The sequence below is a fragment of the Mytilus galloprovincialis genome, chromosome 3 (genome assembly GCF_965363235.1).
Source record: "Mytilus galloprovincialis chromosome 3, xbMytGall1.hap1.1, whole genome shotgun sequence".
NCBI lineage: Eukaryota > Metazoa > Mollusca > Bivalvia > Mytilida > Mytilidae > Mytilus > Mytilus galloprovincialis.
In genome coordinates, this window is record NC_134840.1 from 48,729,700 (window position 1) to 48,751,146 (window position 21,447).

General features: G+C 30.8%; 1 protein-coding gene across 1 annotated transcript in view; it reads left to right on the top strand.

Moving 5' to 3' along the window:
* LOC143068196 (dedicator of cytokinesis protein 9-like) overlaps window positions 1-21,064 on the top strand; it is a 74,033-nt gene extending 52,969 nt beyond the window's left edge. Inside the window, exons 43-53 of the mRNA XM_076242058.1 lie at window positions 144-201; window positions 1,475-1,489; window positions 2,783-2,892; window positions 3,299-3,421; window positions 4,505-4,615; window positions 10,662-10,808; window positions 11,032-11,242; window positions 11,558-11,748; window positions 12,896-12,990; window positions 13,692-13,830; window positions 17,832-21,064. Coding sequence (XP_076098173.1) covers window positions 144-201; window positions 1,475-1,489; window positions 2,783-2,892; window positions 3,299-3,421; window positions 4,505-4,615; window positions 10,662-10,808; window positions 11,032-11,242; window positions 11,558-11,748; window positions 12,896-12,990; window positions 13,692-13,830; window positions 17,832-17,927 — 1,296 coding nt within the window. The 3' untranslated portion in view covers window positions 17,928-21,064. The remainder of the gene's footprint in view (window positions 1-143; window positions 202-1,474; window positions 1,490-2,782; window positions 2,893-3,298; window positions 3,422-4,504; window positions 4,616-10,661; window positions 10,809-11,031; window positions 11,243-11,557; window positions 11,749-12,895; window positions 12,991-13,691; window positions 13,831-17,831) is intronic.
* The last annotated feature ends 383 nt before the right edge of the window (window positions 21,065-21,447 follow it).

Below are 21,447 nucleotides of genomic sequence, written 5' to 3' on the forward strand. Positions count from 1 at the left end.
TTGAATATAGGCTTTGATTTCCAGATATCCTAGAAGGATGTACTTTTAGTTAACTTGACACTGTACAATTATACTGAATAAACAGCATTTCAGACCAGATAGATCACATTATAAGTATGTAAGAACTTTGTTATATTTTTCAGGAAGCACATTGCTTTATACATATAGCAGCATTGATAGCAGAATATTTAAAGAGAAGAGGTAAAACTTTAATCAATCTTTTAATTATGAAAAAGAATTGTTCTAGAAAAAACTTATTTTGAACACAACAAAAGGCACAAAAATCCAGTCTTTTATAAGAAAAATAATCATCATTGTGTCTGTTCATTTGACTGTTCAATAATGTGAAAATTGGTTGTCAGAGTTATTTTATAGGAAAATTACATTCAAGAGAATGCAGATTGAGAAAAGTCCAACACTAGACCTTAGATATTTTTTTTAAATCTATGAATGTATATAATATATATGGTGAATTTTAATGTCAGTATTGAAAAACTATAGATTAACCATAAGGGTTTAAAATACAATAGGTTTCCATGTTCATTTTGCTTACATGCTAAGTAAAACAACACAGCAGAGTTAGGCGGAAATGTATTATAAACATGCTTCTTAAAATGAAACAAAATTAAAAAAAAAAATGGTGGATATTTATCTAGATGATTATGAAGGTATGTTTAATCAATTTGAAAAATATATGAAACTCAGGCATATATAAATTCTTTCAATCTTTAAAAAAATATTTCTATCTGCAAAAACTAAGTATTATAAGTATTTTCTACCTAAGAAACCTTTGTAAAAATCTTAAAAGGGCTTGATTATAATCAAATGCAATTAAAGTCGTCCCTAAAGCTCTTTTATGCTATGAAATGCTGCATGCAAGCATGCTCTACATTTCCATTGATCTGAAAAGAAAAATGTATCACTAAATTACTGGTTCCATCTGTCCATTGCTTTGTATTAAGTCATTATTTGAAGCATTAAATTCCAAGATTGGTCTGAGGAATGGCTTGGATAGTAATGTACATCTGTATACAAAAAAGTGTCACCCCATCCTTCATGCATGAATTATTTAAATGAAGTATTAACTTAACTAAAGGTACTGATATATGCAGTTTAAAGTCTTGGAGGGGTATATTTTTCTTGATAGTTATCATCTTTTTATGCAGCAACATTTAGATAACGGAGATATTTTTTAAAAGTTCTATATCTGCATAATTTCAAAGCAACAAAGCTTTCTTCTAATAAAATATTCTTCTCAAATGTATTTTTTTCATAAAGATAAGCTATAGAAATTATATAAAAGCTTGTCAAATATTTTATAAGCAAGCTACATACAAATTGAACTACAAACTACATCAGGTAGATAGGCTTATGATTTAAAGGTTGAAAACCAAATATAGAAACAATTTAAAGCATTTGGTTACTAGACTGCAGCTTATCACTATGAAATACAGGACTAATAATTTTACTGCAGGAAAGTTAAAGTCCAGTAAGTTGGCATGTTATCTGTTATCATGTTGTATTGTTTTTTTTTGTATTTTAGTAAATTTTTACCTTCATGAAACTTTTGACTTGTTGTGAATTGATTTGTTTGTCAATATTTTGTCATCACCAATTTTTTGTTTAGGTTTTTTGTGTTTGCTTGAATGTTTCATGGAAGTTGGCATGATGTCATACATTTGTCTAAGTCTCATCTTTGTTACTGTTCACCTTGTATTAAATGTATATATTTTGGAAGATTGTGTCACTAGTAAATTGACCTAAAGTTTGTAGCCATCATAATTTTTTGTTAACCTTTTGCATCTAAACTTTTTTTATGTCTGTGGTTGTTTTTCTTGTTTGTATGATTTGTCATTTCGGAGAAGGTTGATTTACATTTTTATTGATTTTTATACAATAAAGTTGACTTCATTTTTTGCGAATTTGTTTTGGAGCTGTTCAACATCTACTAGTATTTCTTTTAGCTTTTAAGCTTGTGACAATTACAGATTATTTTGTATTTTTTATTCTTTAAAAATTTGCTTCAGCTTGAATTGGTTATTTACCTGTTGGTATTTGTTTTAAAAAAGTTATAAAAGATATGAAATCAAAGGAAATACAATTGATTGATTGATTGATTGTTGGTTGCTGAATATGCAGTGGCAAATATTTCATGCATTTTCAGGACGAGATCAAGTTAACAATAAATACAATAGGTAGGTCTTGTAATAATAGAGGCCATCTAGGGGAAATTTTGACTGCCACTGGAAAATAAGGGTATATTGGATAGGGACAGGAATTTTGCCCTGCAACAGGCCACCTACGGACCCCCCAAAGAGTTGTTACACTCTCTTTTCACGAGGCATCTGATTCAATGTCCCCATTCTGACTGGACGTGAAAGGAAATACAAAGGTGATCATCTAAATGAATTACAAACACTGAGAAACAGTCTGATTCTTAGAGGAACAACAGATATAATTGCTGATATTCATCTTGAAGGTTCTTAAAAAGCATACAATGAACTTCTTTGCAATGTTTTAGGTTGATATAGATTATATTCTTTATTATTTAAGCCTCTATTGTATATTTTTGCCACTCACAGTCATATATTCTATATTAATTTTTTTATTTTAATAGTCTTGACAAAGATATTTGATGTACAATTCAAATTATTAACCACAAATAACTGAAAGTAACTTCAAAAGAATATTAAAGTATGAATTCAGAACTTTTATTACTATAATACATATTTATTTTATTACAATTATACAAGTATTAAAGAATATTATGTTATATATACAGGATGTTTCCCTCAAGGTTGTGCTGCCTTCAAATTAATATCTCCAAACGTAGAAAAGGAAGAAAGTGGCATTAAAGATGATTCAGGGATGCAAGATGTTCAGTATACAGAGGTACACACTATGACAATTAGTATACAAGGTGGAAGGACATGTCTTTTTTAAAAAATACAAAAAGATTAATGGATATATTTTTTACACTACCATAATGAATTAAGGACATTTGTGATCTAGTATTGTCTTGTTTGCCTGTTATATACTTTTGTTTAGATGACTCATTTACATTTAATCCCATTTCTCATCTAATTGGTCTTATTGTTTAAGTAACATCTCCAGATAGATCATGAATTGCCACTTTGTGAAACCCCAGGTAGATTCCAAACTACTAAAAGATGAAAAAATTGCAATATCATTTTGAGGAATTTCAAAGTTTATTTTTTTTACTTAATTATGAATATTTACACATGCTATGAATACATTATACAGAAAATCATTGTTTTTTTTTTTTATTTTCCTTCAGGAGACTATGGTAGAATATTTAGAAAAGGCTTCAAGATCATTAGAGGTTGCCGAAAGATATGAGATGTTAGGAGAAATCTACAAATTAGTTATACCTATCTATGAATTTAATAGGGATTATGAGGTTGGTTTTATGTAGAAATAGTTCAGCAGTGAAGTATTATAGAAACATTTTGAAAATCTTAAAATTATAGTTTAAGAGTTTTTTTGGGTAAGATTGCATGAAATTAATTCAAAACCTTATGGGACTGACTTGATATCTAAATCTTCCAAGGCTTATCTCTTCCTTTTTGATACTCAAAATTTAGTGCATTGATCATAACATTCTATACATCCTATCCATGAACATTTCAAGAAATTTAACGATGAATAAATACTCAGATATTCAAGATATTCAGATATACACTAATGACAAGAAAATCAATCAAAATCGAACTTTGATGGATAAGCTTGCATAGTTGTTTGGTGGCAGATATTAAAGTAGATAAGAAAAATATGCACATGGAAAGTATTTGGAAACATTTTTTACGAACACATGATAAAGTTTTCTTTATTCACATGAAATGGAAGTCACACACTGTTAATTAAACAGCTTATCAGTAGTTTCAATTCACATGTTAAGCATATTAGTCTTTAAATAATGATACTGACCTATTTTTTCACAGTGTAGAAAATATCATTTATTGTAAGTCTTTTTTTAACTGAGACTATCCTCTTGTTACACTAGTTTATCCCAAGCCATTTCAAAACCGGCGAGGATGTACAATCATATGTCTTTGTTTTACAGAGACTATCCTCTTGTTATACTAGTTTATCCCAAGCCTATACCAAGGCAGGTGAGGTTGTATAATCATATGTCTTTGTTTTACAGAGACTATCCTCTTGTTATACTAGTTTATCCCAAGCCTATACTAAGGCAGGCGATGTTGTATAATCATATGTCTTTGTTTTACAGAGACTTTCTTCGTGTTATACTAGTTTATCCCAAGCCTATACCAAGGCAGGTGAGGTTGTATAATCATATATCTTTGTTTTACAGAGACTTTCTTCGTGTTATACTAGTTTATCCCAAGCCTATACCAAGGCAGGCGATGTTGTATAATCATATGTCTTTGTTTTACAGAGACTTTCTTCGTGTTATACTAGTTTATCCCAAGCCTATACCAAGGCAGGTGAGGTTGTATAATCATATGTCTTTGTTTTACAGAGACTTTCTTCGTGTTATACTAGTTTATCCCAAGCCTATACCAAGGCAGGCGATGTTGTACAATCTGGTAAAAGATTGCTAGGCAAATACTTCAGAGTGGGATTTTATGGGGTAAGTACATTAAGACCCCATTCACACTAGCATTTTTTTTTATCGTTCTAATTTGAATCGATCTAAATAGAACCAGTTAGCGTTCACATTATCTTTACTCCCAATGATCTCTATCGGTCTAATCTGAACCACTGCGTTCACACTACAATTAAAAACGCAATCGATCTGACCTAATTAACCGTAAATCTGTAAACATTGTGTATAAATAGAAAATAGTTATTAAAATGTATGTGTTAATACACTGATACACATACTTGAAAAAAATGGATGAAGTTATTGTTTCTGTTGAATGTCAAGTTCAAATTTTTATACTTGTGTTCTTCCAGTTTTTATTCATTTTAAAGCAAACAAGTGTAGCAAGGAAGTTGCATAATGAAGAAATGCTGCGGTTCATAAAAAGAAAAAAACAGCAAAATAAAAGAAGACAAAGATTTCGTCAATATATGCTCGGGCGAAGAAAATTTTTTTCCCGTTTCTTTGCACTTGTCTGTACCAAAGGTCTGTCCACAGAGGAATATGGGTAAAACAAAGAACTACTGATTTATACCGGGATGCTATGAATTGGACACCAAATGACTGGTATGAAAATATATGTATGTCTCAACAATCGTTCAATCATATTTGTGATCAGCTCTCTGTGTTTATCGAAAGAAGGACTACGAAATTTCAATCTCCTCATCCAGTTGGAAAACGTGTTATGGTGACACTTTGGCGTCTAGCAAAGAATATTGAATTCAGAACATTGGGTCATTTATTTGGGATGGGACCTGTATGATATTTCATGATGTGGTTGATGCAATTAACTCTATTCTTCTTCCCAAGTATTTAAAGTTTCCAACAGGACAAGCCTTGCGGAATACTATCGATGGATTCTGAACGAGATGTGGATTTCCTCAGTGCTGTGGGGCAATTGACGGGACCCATATACCAATCATCGCACCAAAAGAACATCATGCGGACTATTACAATAGGAAGTACCATCACTCTGTACTTTTACAAGCTGTTGTAGATTACAACTATAGATTTACTAACATAAATGTTGGACATGCAGGGAAGCATCATGATGCGCATGTTCTTCGTGAATCATCGGTGTTTCTAAAAGCAAGTGCTGGTGAGCTATTACCCAATTGGACTGAAAATTTAGACAATGTTGAAGTTCCACCTTTTATAATTGGAGATCCTACCTATCCATTACTAACATGGCTGATGAAAGCATATCCCGGAAACAATTTATCCTAGGAACAAAAAGTTTTCAACTATCGTTTAAGTAGGGCTTGAATGACCGTCGAATGTGCTTTTGGTAGACTTAAAGGTAGATGGCGTTGTCTCATAAAAAGATTGGACAATGAACTGTACAGTGTGTCGGGGATTGCTAAAGCCTGTTGCACTTTACATAACATTTGTGAAGTGCACAGAGACTTTTTTAATGAAAATTGGCTTGAAGATATCGACGACAATGTTAATGTGCCAGCAAATCGTAATGAGGACAATGCAAATACTGATGCTAAACAAATATGAAAAGCCATTACCAACTGGCTCAAGGATAATTAAAACAATCAGTAAATGAAAGTAGTTGTATTCAAAGCTCACATGTCTTCTATATATTAGTATCTATAAAGTTAATGTCAAATATTTGTCTCTGATCTAAAATGAACTCGATCAAACATTAATCAATTATTGTAATCATATTTTTTTCAGAAAGACTAATGCACAATAAATTCTTTATTAACAATTATCATGGGAAAACATCAGTATTACTTTTTAACCGGATTTTTGTGACAAAAATGTCGGTTATTGATTTGGGGATGTACGGCGGGCGGGCGGGTGGGCAGGCGGGCGGCAATCAAATGTTGTCCGTGCATTAACTCATGAACCGTTCAACCAAAGCTTTTAAAATTTTAATATGTTATTCCTGACAACTATACGAAGGTCAAGTTCAATAATGGCGATTTTGACTTTTACTGTTCAGGAGTTATGGTTCTTGAAAGATTGAAAAATGGAGTTGTCCGTGCATTTACGCATGAACTGTTCTACCAAAGCTTCCCAAATTTTAATATGTTGTTACTAATGAAAGAATGGAGGTCAAGTTCAATAATGACGAATTTGACTTTTACCGTTCAGGAGTTATGGTTCTTGAAAGATTGAAAAATGGAGTTTCCAGTTGTGTCCGTGCATTTATGCATGAACTGTTCTACCAAAGCTTCCGAAATTTTAATATGCTGTTACTGATGACAAAATGGAGGTCAAGTTCAATTATGACGATTTTGACTTTTACCGTTCAGGAGTTATGGTTCTTGAAAGATTAAAAAATGGTTTTTCCTGTTGTGTCCGTGCATTTTCTCATGAACCATTCAACCAAAGCTTTTGAAATTTTAATATGTTGTTACTGATGACAAAATAGAGGTCAAGTTCAATAATGACGATTTTGACTTTTACCGTTCAGGAGTTATGGTTCTTGAAAGATCGTAAAATGGCGTTTCCATTCAGGTTGTTGCATTTACTCATGAACCATTCAATCTAAGCTTTTCAAATTTTAATATGTTGATACTGATGACAAAATGGAGGTCAAATTTGATATTGACGATTTTCACTTTCACCATTCATCAGTAATGGTTCTTGTGATATTGCCAGGACACAAATAAATGTTAATAAATCCGGTTTGCTGTCGTTGTGACAGCCTCTTGTCTTTTTAAATGAGTTAGATAATTGCCTTCCTATGAACATCAGAATTCCATTTGATTTCTCACATTCTTTAAAACATCAGATGTCTGATAATTGTCTATGGTTGATGCTTGCATTGGCTGCATTTCATTGTAATGTTGTTGATTCAGAGGACTTGTATTAATTTGTGGAGGCGGTGGTGGAGCTTGTTCCATTTCAGTGTTGTGCGGTTGATACTGATGACTCAAATTAATAGGCGGTGGTGGAGCTTGTTCCTTTTCAGTGTAGTGCGGTTGATACTGATGTCTCAAATTAATAGGCGGTGGTGGAGCTTGTTCCTTTTCAATGTAGTGTGGTTGATACTGGTGACTTAAGTTATTAGGCGGAAGCGGAGCTTGTTGCATTCTCATTAAATTCATCTGCATTTGCATAAGGTTTGCCATGAATTGTCGGTCAGCATTCCTTTGTCTATCCTCTCTATCTGCCTCTTCCCTTCTTCTTTTTTCTTCCTGCTCTGTGTCAAATTTCAAACGTTTTTCCTCAAACTCCCAAAATTGTTTTTCGGATTTTTTTTCTATTTCTAAAAATTGCTGCATTATTTCAGCTGGGTCTTGTTTTTTTCGTTTTGTTGTTTACATTTTTGTTCCTAAAAATTGCAATAGAGTGTAAAATGTGCTAGTATGCAAACGTAGTTTAGATTGCATTATCTCAACAATGATTTTAAACGTTTTTAAACAAGAGGCTCTCAAGAGCCTGAATCGCTCACCCGTATTTCAGAGGAGATTTTCAAATGTTAGCAAACTTGATGAACAAATTGTGTAAAATTGTCTGTAAAGGGCAATAACTCCTTAAGGGGTCAATTAACAATTTTGGTCATTTGACTTTTTTGTAGATCTTACTTTGCTAAACATTATTGCTGTGCACAGTTTATATCTATCTATAACAATATTAAAGATATGAAAAAAAACCTGGAAAATGTCCTTAAAACTACCAATTAAGTGGCAGCAACCCAAAAATGGATTGTTCGATTCGTCTGAAAATTTCAGGTCTGATAGATCTTGACCAATTGAAAAATTATACCTCTTGTAAGATTTGCTCCAAAAGCTTTAGTTTTTGAGATATAAGCCAAAACCTGTATTTGACCCCTATGTTCTATTTTTAGCCATGACGGCCATGTTTGTCGATGGATCAAAACTTCGGATACAATTTATAAACTAAATACCCTAAGGAACGTTTTGTTAAAGTTTGAAGGTATTTGTCTTAGTAGTTTCAGAGGAGAAGATTTTTGAAATAGTTACGACGACAGACGACGACGGACGCCAAGTGATGGCATAAGCTCACATGGGGCTCTTCAGGCCCCACTGAGCTAAAAAAGAATCCAAAAAGGATCAAAACAAAAAATGCACAAGAAAGTTTGTCAGGCTATATTATCACAGCATATGTCAGATCTCTTTTTTTAAAATTTATTGGCATTACTCCACAGCTGCAGTGATGTTCAAATATAGTGATGGTAGTCATTTTGCAAAGAATGCTGCTCAGGCCTGTGCAAGGAGTTGTCTCAAATATTTAGAGCGAAGTTAGAGTTTTTGCTCCGCATGGAAATCAGTAAAATGAAGAACAACAATAAAAGCGCTGTTACTTTGCTGTTTGTGATTTTCCCTGTAAAGTTTTTTTTTTGTCTCAAGGATGGATAGACCATATCTTTTCTTTTTTAATTATAGTGCTATAGTTCACCTCTGCTTGTTTGCATTCCAGAAGACCCTGGTCTGGAGGGTGCTGGTGTTTCAGGTCTTGGTGGTCCAGGGAGTTGACTCTCGGGTTGCCTGGACATGTCACTCGTGTGACTGTCATCTTCGTCTTCAAGTTCTGTGTCTAAATATATAAAGTTTCAATATTCATTTTATATGGAATACGAAGTGTGTTCATTCTTTAGAAATAAACAACTATAGGTCACCGTACGACCCTCAACAATGAGCAAAGCACATACTGCATAGTCAGCTATATAAACTAACAGACTAATTTAAGAACAAAAATGAACAAAAAACAAATATGAAACACATCAACAAACGATAACCACTGAATATTATACTAGAGTTAGCCCCTTGTTTAATATTGATTTTATTTATATGTTCAGATGCTTATCCAGTATATGTAGCTCTATAATGGGGGCTGGGTATGGATAACCCCCTTTTAATCCGCCTCTGTTGTTTAATGTGGTGTACATGTACCGTGATAAATTCCATACACAACATATATGTTTATGAAATTACAAACAGGATACACAGAAAAGTTGGTTTTTTTTTATTTACATTGTAATAATGTTATCACGGAGGATAAGTGCAAAAATGTATTGCTATTTCGAATACGCGTTTAAAAATACAAAAAAGGCAGAATAAATACACAAACCTGCAATTGTTTCATAGGGATCATTTTCCCCATCATTATCACTCTCTTCATCCAGGGAAATTAATGAGTCTGATAGTGCGACAGGATTCACAGAAGGTCGCTTCCCTAATATGGTGTCCATCCTCTCGTGGTACGGGAACGATGTTCTTTTTCCTCCAGACTTTTTATTCTGTCTTTTTACTTGGAAGTATTTTGTTTTCAATCTCTTAATCCTCCCTCTACAGTCCTGGGGTGATCGACTAAAGTCTAAAATTCTATCCTTCATATCCGTGCAAATTCTCTGGAAAACTTCCAGATTACGTCTTGGGGTGTTTTCTAATTCATTTTGGACTCTTTCATCTCCCCAAAGTTCAATTAAAAGGACCGTTTCTTCGTGGGTCCAAGCTTCAGCCCTTTTATTCTGATCCTCCATTTTGAAAAACACATGTAGTTTTGCCGCTGTACATGCGCATATATTATTTTATATTCAATCGTACTAATGTAGATCGATCTATGCATTCACATTTAAAGTTAGATTGGTTCTATTTAGATGGATTCAACCTAAACTACCTCTTTTGGTGTTTTAGTTGAGACCGATTGAAGATCGATTCAAAGCGTTCACATTAGCCCTTAAACCGATCTAATGTGAACCGATCTACTTTAAACCGATAAAAATGTCATAGTGTGAACGGGGTCTAACTTTTATTTTTTAATTCTATTGGAAAAATGCAATGTGTAGTGGATTACCGATTTATGTCTTGGATGTATGACCTAGTTTAAATGCTAATTTTAATTTTATACCTGGATCTCTTAACCTAATGTAGAGTGTTGTATCCCATGAACGCCAATTTATATAGTATATAGTAATATGCAGGTTTTGCAGAGTTTACATCATGCTATAAAGATTCTTCCATTTTAAAGAAAAACAGTAATTAAGTAATGAATGAATGATTGTTTCCCGACAATGAGTTTACATGGATTACTTAATTATACTTTGTAGTCCTACTTTGATGATGAAGACCAAAAAGAATATATCTATAAAGAACCAAAAGTCACCAGTTTACCAGAGATATGTGAAAGAATTAGTAATATCTATGGTGAAAAGTATGGCAAAGAAATAATAAAGCTTATTCAGGATTCAAAAAAGGTAATCAATTTTTCAACTTAGCAATATAAGGGGAGATAACTGTTTAAGTAAAAAATTTATAAATGAATGTTTATGAAATACCTTTTTGGACATGTAGCAAAAAACAAATTCGGGACACCAATATGGCATAATAAAAACCTATCTTCACACATAATTGATATAACATTTAAAATATATGACTGAAATTATTTTTTTTTATAGTTAACCTACTTTTTCCTCACAGGTTGATCCAAACCAATTAGATGGCAGATACTGTCACATACAAGTCACTCATGTCACACCTTACTTTGATGAACGAGAACTTCAGAGAAGACTAACAGATTATGAAAGGAATAATAACATTAGAAAATTTATGTTTGAAACACCGTTCACAAAGGATGGCAAGGCACATGGAGAAATTGATAAACAATATAAAAGAAGAACAGTATTAACAAGTATGTAAATATAACCTAATACTCATTTGTAGCGAGAATGATGAAACCAATATTATTATATAAGATATTCATGAAATTTTCTATGGTACACAAAACATGTTGATTTTGGAATGATTTTATTATAAAACAAGACATTTTCAGAAATATATATCTATGTCTGTAAGGAAAAAAGGTAAATGTGCATTTTTTTTTAGATGTTATAGTGAATTTTGGTTGTTACTTATCTTATTCTGAATATGTATTAAAATTCATCACAGATTTATAAATAAATAACTTGCAGTAAGAGATTATTCTTTCTCAATTTTGTCATTTTAGCCACCCATAGTTTTCCTTATGTTAAAAAGAGAATAGACATTATTGAAAGGAAAGATTTAGAATTAAGTCCCATTGAAGTAGCAATTGATCAAATGCAGACTAAAGTTGCAGAAATGAGGGAGGTTGTTAACATGTCACATCCAGATCTTAAAAGATTACAGCTTAAGTTACAAGGCAGTGTCAGTGCACAGGTAAGAATGATGTAGTGTCAATATGTCACATCCAACCTTAAAAAATTCTAGCTTAGTTACAATCTTTGTTTCAAGCTTGGTATGGTTCAGCGGTAAGGGTTTATTTTTCATGATCAGATCAGTTTATCACATTTTTATACGCCCGTTTACGGGATGCATTATGGTATCGTTGTAATTTGCATGAAACTTTGGTGAATTGTATATATCTATTGACGTGAGCTTTCTGTCCAGTTTTATAAATTTTAGATTTTATGTTTCTGAGTTATAGGGTTTTATTCATTAAAAAAGGGGGATTTTCCAGTTTTCGGACAATTACTCAAGAATGCTTTCACCAAATTGCAAGAAATTTTGATGAATTGTTTATATCCATTTACATGAGCTCCCTTTCAATTTTATTAATTTTAAATTTTATGTTTTCGAGTTACAGGGTTTTATTCATAAAAAAGGGGGATTTTCCAGTTTTTTAATATTAACTCATAAATGCTCACAACAGTTCTCATGAAACTTTGGTGAATTGTTTATATCTTTTGATGTAAGCTCCCTTTAGAATTTTATAAATTTTACATTTTACATTTCCGAGTTATAGGGTTTTATTCTTAAAAAAAGGGGGAATTTTCCAGTTTACAGGCAATAACTCAAAAATGCTTTCAGCAATTCTCATGAAACTTTGGTGAATTGTTAATATCTATTGATGTAAGCTCCCTTATGATTTTCCTAAACTTCTAATTCAACATTGAGATGGAATTGAACTTTGTTCTTTGTAAATGTGACGTGCATATTATGTACTCATGGCGCAGCTGTTTAATAGAAAAAGGTAAACTTTATTTGGCGTAAAGAATGATGGTTAAGTGTACATGTCGGCCTGGCCTGATTTTGACCTCCTCATTTACATGGAGATTTAATAATGTTCAATTTATGTAATATTTGTAGTAAAACCTTAATCATGTCAGCGTGTACTCTCTTTTTTTCTGAAATGATTACAAACCTAAGATAGGAAAGATAACCAATGTAATTAAAGAATTTGTTTTCAGGACTTTGATAGGAAAAAAGTCATCTTTTATTCCAGGTTCTTTTACTTTAACTGTTGACATTTTGTGCATTACTTGACACCAGATAAATGTTTACTTAGCAACATATCATATTTTAGGTGAATGCAGGTCCTTTGGCTTTTGCTGAAGCATTTATCAGTAAAGGCAAAAACTTTCCTGAAAGTAAAGTAGAATTGTTAAAGGAAGTTTTCAGGTAAATATGTATACATACAGCTTTATAACAATTATACATGCATATTATTCATGGTCAGAGCTTATTCTCTGGAATGTTGGATAAAAGTAGGTCACTATGACTCATTGACTTTGGGTAAATGTTTTGTCAAAGATCATATCTTGATCACTTTAGATATCATAATCATGTTAACAAGGGTATGGATGAATCTTGAAGCATAAATCAACACCCAAACAAAAGTAGGTTACTGTGACATTGTAAAAGAGTGGAATGTTGGATAAAAGTAGGTCACTATGACTCATTGACTTTGGGTAAATGTTTTGTCAAAGATCATATCTTGATCACTTTAGATATCATAATCATGTTAACAAGGGTATGGATGAATCTTGAAGCATAAATCAACACCCAAACAAAAGTAGGTTACTGTGACATTGTAAAAGAGTTGAACTTTGTTGATTTATAGATATTTTATTTTTGTTTAAATTCCCAAAATGTAAGTACCCGGTATACAATTGGGACTGATAGTTATTATATTAGTAAACTATGATTTTAATTGTTTCCAACCTACAATTTTTTTTTAGCAAAATAAAGAGATGGTTAATTTGTTTAGTTACAAGGTAGTGCAAGTTTTACAACTATACTTTAGAAAATTTAAATTCACATTCTATTTCGCAGTAATGAATGTAGTTTTTTTTTAAAAAGAAGTAATTTTATTTTTCCAGGGATTTTGTTTATGTATGTAATGATGCGGTAGATCTCAATGGAACATTGGTTACAACAGAACAGAAAGAATATCACGAATCATTAAATCAAGGCTTCCAAGATATAGTCTCTAAATTAAATGAAATGTTTGGAGAAAAGGTAAGGTTGTTAACAGGTGTTTTAATGCACTCTCTAAGCTTAAGCTTTTAATCCTTAATGCAGATAAATAAAGGGAAGCTCCTGAAATCATATATATTTTTTGGTTTTATAAGTGAATTATTTAAAAGATCTCATGACTAAATTTTATACGATTTTGCTTATCTTGACTTTAAACTGAAGTAATATTTCCAAACTTGTAGGAACGTTATTCAAATTTTTTTTTAGTAGAACTTTTTTTTTAAATGTGTTTTATGTGTGTTCATTGAAGGGATTAACACTTCATTAGGTGTGTTGTATATAACATTATCAACCATTTGATTATCATAGCTTCAGACCAATTGAGGTAAGATGTGTGAGAAAAAAAAACTAATGTCACAGAATTATATTGAAGCACATTAATTTCTTCAGTTTGTATATACAATAATGTAGATAGTCTTAACTTATCTAGTAGGATTGTGTATGCTGTAATATTGTGCATATTTGAATATGTAGACTTTATACAAATACTTTTATTTTGTATTTTTCTTTTAAGGGTTAAGTGATAACAAAAGTTACGGGTTTCCATTGATAAGTTATAAAAATACTTTGTAAGGTGACAGAACACAGTTACCTCCCTTGGAATTTTGTTCATTCACCTTATCAATTTATTTCTTCTTGTTTTAACTCATGAATTTTAAAGTTAAGCAGTAATTTGGTCCAGTTGAAAAAGAGTAAAATTTTGGACAATTATATTTTAAGGGGTCCTGAATTCTGTTTGACAGCTTCTGACACATTTGACTAATGTGTTGGAAGCTGCCAAACAGCATTCAAGACCCCTTAAAATATAATTGTCCAAAATTTTACTTAGAGCGGATGACATTTTCTATAATTTTGATATAACTTGTCCCATAAGTAGTATACCACACTGTACAAATATCATTTAGAAAGTGCAGGTGAGATTTTTAAAATTTAGATTATTGTCTAAAAGAAATGCACTACTTATACTATGATCTCTGGCCTAATTTGGATTCCATCGACAAATAATCAACCTCAGATGTGTGGTCTGGCTAAGGTAGCTGTATTGATTCGCATTTTGTGTGTACTTGTTTTTTTTGTGCTGCCAAGATAAATGAAACATAATCATGATAATGTTTAAATTATTTATTATTATCAGTTACTTTATGTTAATGATTTCTAATGTTTGATACATAATCAGAATGAGAAATAAAATACAATTAATGTGGAAGGTTCTAAAAATAGAGTAGACCATAAGAAGGAGCAGATACTTCAATCCTCATCAGAAAATAGGCACCTAGTTTGTGCGGATGATGTTTTCTATAATTTTGACATAATTTGATATATCAAGTATTGCAGTGAATTAAGAATTTTAATATTTTTTAAAATAACCCCTGCATGAAAATCTGCATGTTTACCGTATTCTTGAGACCTAAGTGAAACATTGATGCATATGTTGCTATGAGTGTCTGTACAGATAAATACTGTTAGTTTTGTTTGAGTGATATGACATGAAACAAGACACATGGGTTATTTCTAAGGTTCTTAGTTTCATAGAATAGTGATATATATAATAGACCTTTGGTGTTTGGTAAACAGTTTCATTGCTTTGGCATACAGTATATATATATACTCACTATCATTCTTCTTTACTTTGAAATAGTTAAAAATAAAGTTTTCTGATTTGGTGTGTATTTAGAAAAGTTTTTATGATTGGCCATTTATGTGTGGTTTTCTGTTGCATAGGCATCTGTGCATATCAGTAGCTAGCAGAATAGGAAGATATTGTTCCTCTTAGTCGTTCTTCCTTTAATAGTTTTTTTAAATCAATATTTTCTTATTTGGTGATATAATTAAAAAGTACTTATTATTTTAGAACATTGATACTTGGTATACAGTTGCACTTGTATAAAGAGCATTGGAATCAAATGCAATTTTTTTTTGGCGTGGAAGTTGATGAGCTTTTGATTGTTGATTATAGGTGTAACACCACTAATTTTGGCCTTGTCTAAGACCATATAAAAGATAGTAGTACATATTTAAAACAAAATAGTTCCTATGCATGGGTGTAATTTCAAAATATGTAGAATATTGTATTAAATTTGGTATCAAATGAAAGCTGAATGACTGGTGATCATTGTAGAATACTTGCTGCCTTACTATTTTGAATTATAATTAAAAAAAATGTATGAAATTTTACAATTAGAATACAGTTGGTCTGTTTCTCAGATCTGAAGTACCTGTTTTGGTACTTCCTAACTTCCAGGAACCATTACTCTCTTAAATTGCAATTAAAGGTATGTTATTTTTGTTTAGCACAAGACACCATTAGGTGTTGCTTTGACATGCGATGATCATCACTTTAGAGACAAAAAAGCTGTAACTGCTAGAAATTTTACATAAAACGCAATGGGGCAATGAATTATTGATGTTCTTCCTATAGCTTATGGCATTTAGATGCAATGGTTTAAATAGAATATGCAAGGGGTCCACAAAACTCAGATCAAGTACAAATTTGGGTAGCATTTCTTTTACCGTTTTGCAGTTATTACTTTTATTGATGTGCAAACGGGGGCATCATCTGTGTCCAATGGACACATACCTCATTTAATTTTAATTGTAAAAACATATGGACAGAAATGCCTTTCCTTTAACCTTTTTAGACTTTCTCCCATATATCACAGTATATTTTGAATACTTTTCACTAGCTTTACCATAATAAAAGTATTTCTAAGGGTTCAATGTTGGCTCAGTGATTCAGAATATCAGTGAACAATATGTGTTGTCAAATTGTAAACTTAACATCTTTTAAGAATTTTTATCCTAGGTGAAGGGACATTAAGGTTTATCTTTTTCAGTTTGTATATGTCTGTACCTCCATACATACTTACATCCCTAAATCGGTTTCCAATCTCTAACTCTTGTTTGTCTCTACCAAATGTTATGAAACTTATACACAATGCTTATATTCACTAAATACAGGTCAAGTTCAAATTTTGGTAACATTACCAAATTAGGTCAATTTATAAAATGGAAAAATTGAAGAATTTACCATATCCATATTCTAATTTTTCTTTGCATAAATGACCCCAAAACAAAGATCAAGTCTGAATTTAGGCTGTGTCACTTTTTCAGTTCTTGAGCTATCCCATTACTGTTTGTAATTGAGAGCACTCACACCTCTGATCGATCTCTAATGCCAACACAGAAACAAATGTCATCTTATTTTCATAGTATACAAAAAGGCACTAGGTTTAAATAAGACAGTACATTTGACTTTTTCACATTTATAAGCAGAGACATCTGTTTCCAATGACACATTATTCTTTTATTTAATTTGCATGGCATGGCATATTTGAATAGATATATAAAAAAAAAAAGAGCCTTAAAGCAACAACAAAAAAAGACAATATGTAAAGGCTTCTGACACAACAAGAAATAAAAGTAGAATCTAATAGTTCTATTGCTTTTTTCCATAGTGAGTTATGAGATTTCAGATATCTGGTGCATATTTGACCTCACATGATTCACAAGTTTGCAATTAGCTTCTGTCATATATATCTTTGGTTAAAACAACTATTTATTTATAAGGAGGCATTGGTAATAAAAATGTACCTGTGTACGTTAACTAGATTTGTTTTATTTTGATTTACTGTTGATATATGAGCTATTTTTCACAACCTTGTAAAATATATTTTTTAATGTTTGATGGATTTCATGTGTACCAAAAGAGGAGTTTGTAAGTGCATAAGGTTGCTAATTTACTTGAACACATTGAAAATTGGATGAAATTAAAACTGCTTTTAAACAATGATGGTTATTAGTAATTTATCTTTACACTGGATTTTTGAAACATTCCTGAAATGAAAATTTACATAATGTTCCATACATGTAATGCCATTGTCTAATACATTTTGATAGTACTATTTCACAGAGTATCAAATATGGCTTCATTTTAGTTATACATATTATAAAATCAACTGAGAATTTTTTTGATATAATTTCAGATTTTAAAAATAGACGGTGGTGGTACATTGTCCAGACAAGGTTCACAGGCAGTGTTAAACATTAACTCATCAAGTGCTGGTGCTAGTTCAGCTTAATCTACAGGCATTTGTCGTAGTGTTGTTATAATTACAAATCAAAATTAGTTGAACAATGGATTTTATTCAGAGTCCTCAAACAGTAAATGTGATTCCATTGTTTCTTAATAGCCAGTGTAAATATGTGTGCTACCTCAGTTCTCAAGAAACATTTAGATATTTGTTAGACAAAGAGTTTTATATGAAGCTGTTGGCTTTAAATGTGTAATATTAACATTTGTATGTAATAATTTTTGATACATTGTATGTGTTATGTGTCAAATTAGCTAAGAAAAAGAAGTGCCATGTTAACAGATGATCGACCTCTAATCATGATTGCTATGTGTTATCTCCCCTTTAATTATTAAAGCAACTTATTGCTGTCATTCACAGAATGCTTAACTTAATAATACTTTGTCTGTTGCTTTGGATATTAAAACATTTCAATAAACCAATATGATTTGAAAATAAGCTCTTGAGTTATATACCTTTTTTTTACTAGCTGAATACTTTCTAATAACATTTTATTCATTCTGTTAAGATATTAGTGGGTTTTCATGTTAGTGATACTTCATTGAGAAAATTAATTAACATAAGTTTAAAGAATGTGTAAGAAACAACAAGTTTTTTTTGTGAAACTTTATGGAAGGGTATGATTATAAAGGAAGTAATTATTGACAAGACTAAAATCTAAACCCCATAGGTTTGTGTTAACAACTAAAATAATATATAATTATATATATACCTATATGTTTATTGCAATATTCTATTTCCTGTTTTGTGGTTTGGATACAAAATTTGTTGTTAACATTAGATTGATTCATTGCCTTATTAATTGAATGTCACAAGAGATGATAGATAATGCCAATATTTATATTCCCAGTTATATGTTACTTTTGAAGCAAGTTACATTTAAACAAATATCTAAGTTAGCTATGATTAAAATTCTTGGATTAAAAAAACTTCTTCAATGACATATATAGTCTTATATACAGATGTAAAAACTTCCTCTGGTTGCCTTTTTTGTTGTCAATTCTATGCATAATATGTTACCGACCAAACCGGTTTGATGTTATTTTGTTTACATAAGCTATTCTGTGATAGTAATCCCCCCTTTTTTATTTCAGTTTATGCACACAATTTACTTAGAATCAGGATATGATTATAATATGCATTAATTTCTTTTTATGTAAATAATAGTTTGAAATTATGAGGCATTATCTTGATTTAATGGAATTGATTTATCTTGTCTTTTTGTAAAAATTTCATCTTGTATTGATTTTGCTTTTCATACATATAAATGTTAATTTTTCATACGCACACATGTAAATTTAAATCATTTTGTTTGCTGTGCCAATATGACAACTAGAAAGGTTACAAATCATAGATTTTTCCTATTTTTATGCTTTAATAACTTTTAAGGTTCACTCTTTTGAAATCACCTTTATCCAAGATTTCCCATGGTACCTAAGGTGCCCATTTTAAGAAAAATGACATGTTAAAGAGTGTGGCAAATTAGTTATTAAAATATGTTATTAGCTCAATAATAAATCATTAAAAGAATTGAGGTTTACAATAATAAATCATCATGCAGCCATCCCTTTAAAATACTATAACATTCAAAATATAATGTTTTAAAAGAATCAGATTTTGATGAATGGTTGTAAGATGGTAATAAAAGTCATCATTGTTCATATCAATACGTTTTTGAATTCAAATATACCTATTCAGGCATCTCTGACATGCAATATAGCTGCAAGTGTTCAAAAAATAGTCAATAAGAGTTGCATACAATGATTTTGACCAAATAATCTTGATTGAATATCCTAGTGCCTGTTATGGTAATTAAATGGTTTCATTGTGTAAGATCTAGACTCCTATTTATAATTTTCTTTCTTATCATACAATGTGATAGTTTAAATATGACAAAAAAATATGTTTATCAAAATATAACAAAGTATTTTTAAAAGTATTAAATTTAATATATAGCAAGATATACTTAGTTCTGACAACAATATATTTTAGGATTATTATGCAATTCTTTTGGTATATATTTTTAAAAAAGGGTTTTATTCAATATAACTACATGTAAATGTTTGTTCATCTACTAACACAACTACAATAGTGCAGTGGCTACAGTACATTTATAGTACCTTGATAGGTAAAAAAAATAGGAAGATAAATATTAAAGCAATTTGACTTATTATTTTGATTTCAAAAATTTCTTAACATAGATATAAGTACTTTAGTATGTGCTGTGTGTCTTAATTGAAAGATTTTAGCTCAAAAAGTGTTTAATGCATGTTTTTTTTATAATTTTCTCAAAAGTCTTTAAAAACACCAGCAAAGTGGTAATTGTATAGATGATTTTTTTTTCAATATTTCAAGTCTGCAAAGTCTTATTAAAGATATGCATTTATTCACACTAGTGTCATTTTTTTTTCTTTCTTAGATTAGTTATATGCTGATCAACTCATGCACATGTTGTTTTTGACACTAGTTAATATTAAATTAATCTAAATCAAATATGCTAATTTTGATGTATTAACCCCCATTTTTGTTTAAAGTATGCTATTGGTATAGATGTTGTACGCTGAGATGTGAAAAGATGTGGATTTGCGGTAATTTAGATAGGGTAAAATATATTCTTATAAAGAAGCAATGTCATATATATATATAGAATATGGTTGGTAGATTCTTATAGACTCTATATATACATATATATATATAGAGTTCTTAAATTTATGTTGCGTTACTTCAATTTATGGACACTTTTCATATGGGTGAATATAAATGAGAAAAAAAGTTCAAATTCAACGTGATAATAAAATTAAAATTAACAGTGCATTATAAAAGTAATGCTTTACTTAAACCATCAGATAAAATTTTTATTGTATACTTCTACAAATAAACAAGAATATATTGAATTTTAGACAGAATGATTAAATGTATAATGCGTAATTTGTTATGTATAAATGATGGCTATATTGTCTACCAGTGTTCATAGTCTAGCTATATATTTACATGTGCTTTATGTGTACACTATATTTGTGTGAGTTAGTGTGTGTATACACTATAATTTATGCCTAAGCAGATCTGAATATAATATTAAATTTGTTATTATTTGTTATAAAATGCAATAAATATTATAACCACTAGTACTTTGTATTCATTGTAGTAATAACAATTTAGATTGATATTCTTTGTTTCCTTTATAGTCCTATAATCTAGCTAAATGTGTGTATGTTTGTTCGTTCGTCTGTTCCTCTTTCCAACTCGAAGTCCAATCAACTTAAAAGCATAGTACACATGTTCCCTATGACATAAATTTTCTAATTTTAATGCCAAATAAGAGTTTTGACCTAAATTTCCTAAATACTATTGTTGTACTTCCCATTTCATGGTTTACACTATTGACTTGCATTGTTTACATGCGAGTATAGCTGTGTCCCTGAAAAAGGAGGTCCCTTTGACATAGATTTTATGCTTCATTGACTGATACGATGTTTTATACAAGTAAAAGGTTTTGTTAACTATAAAA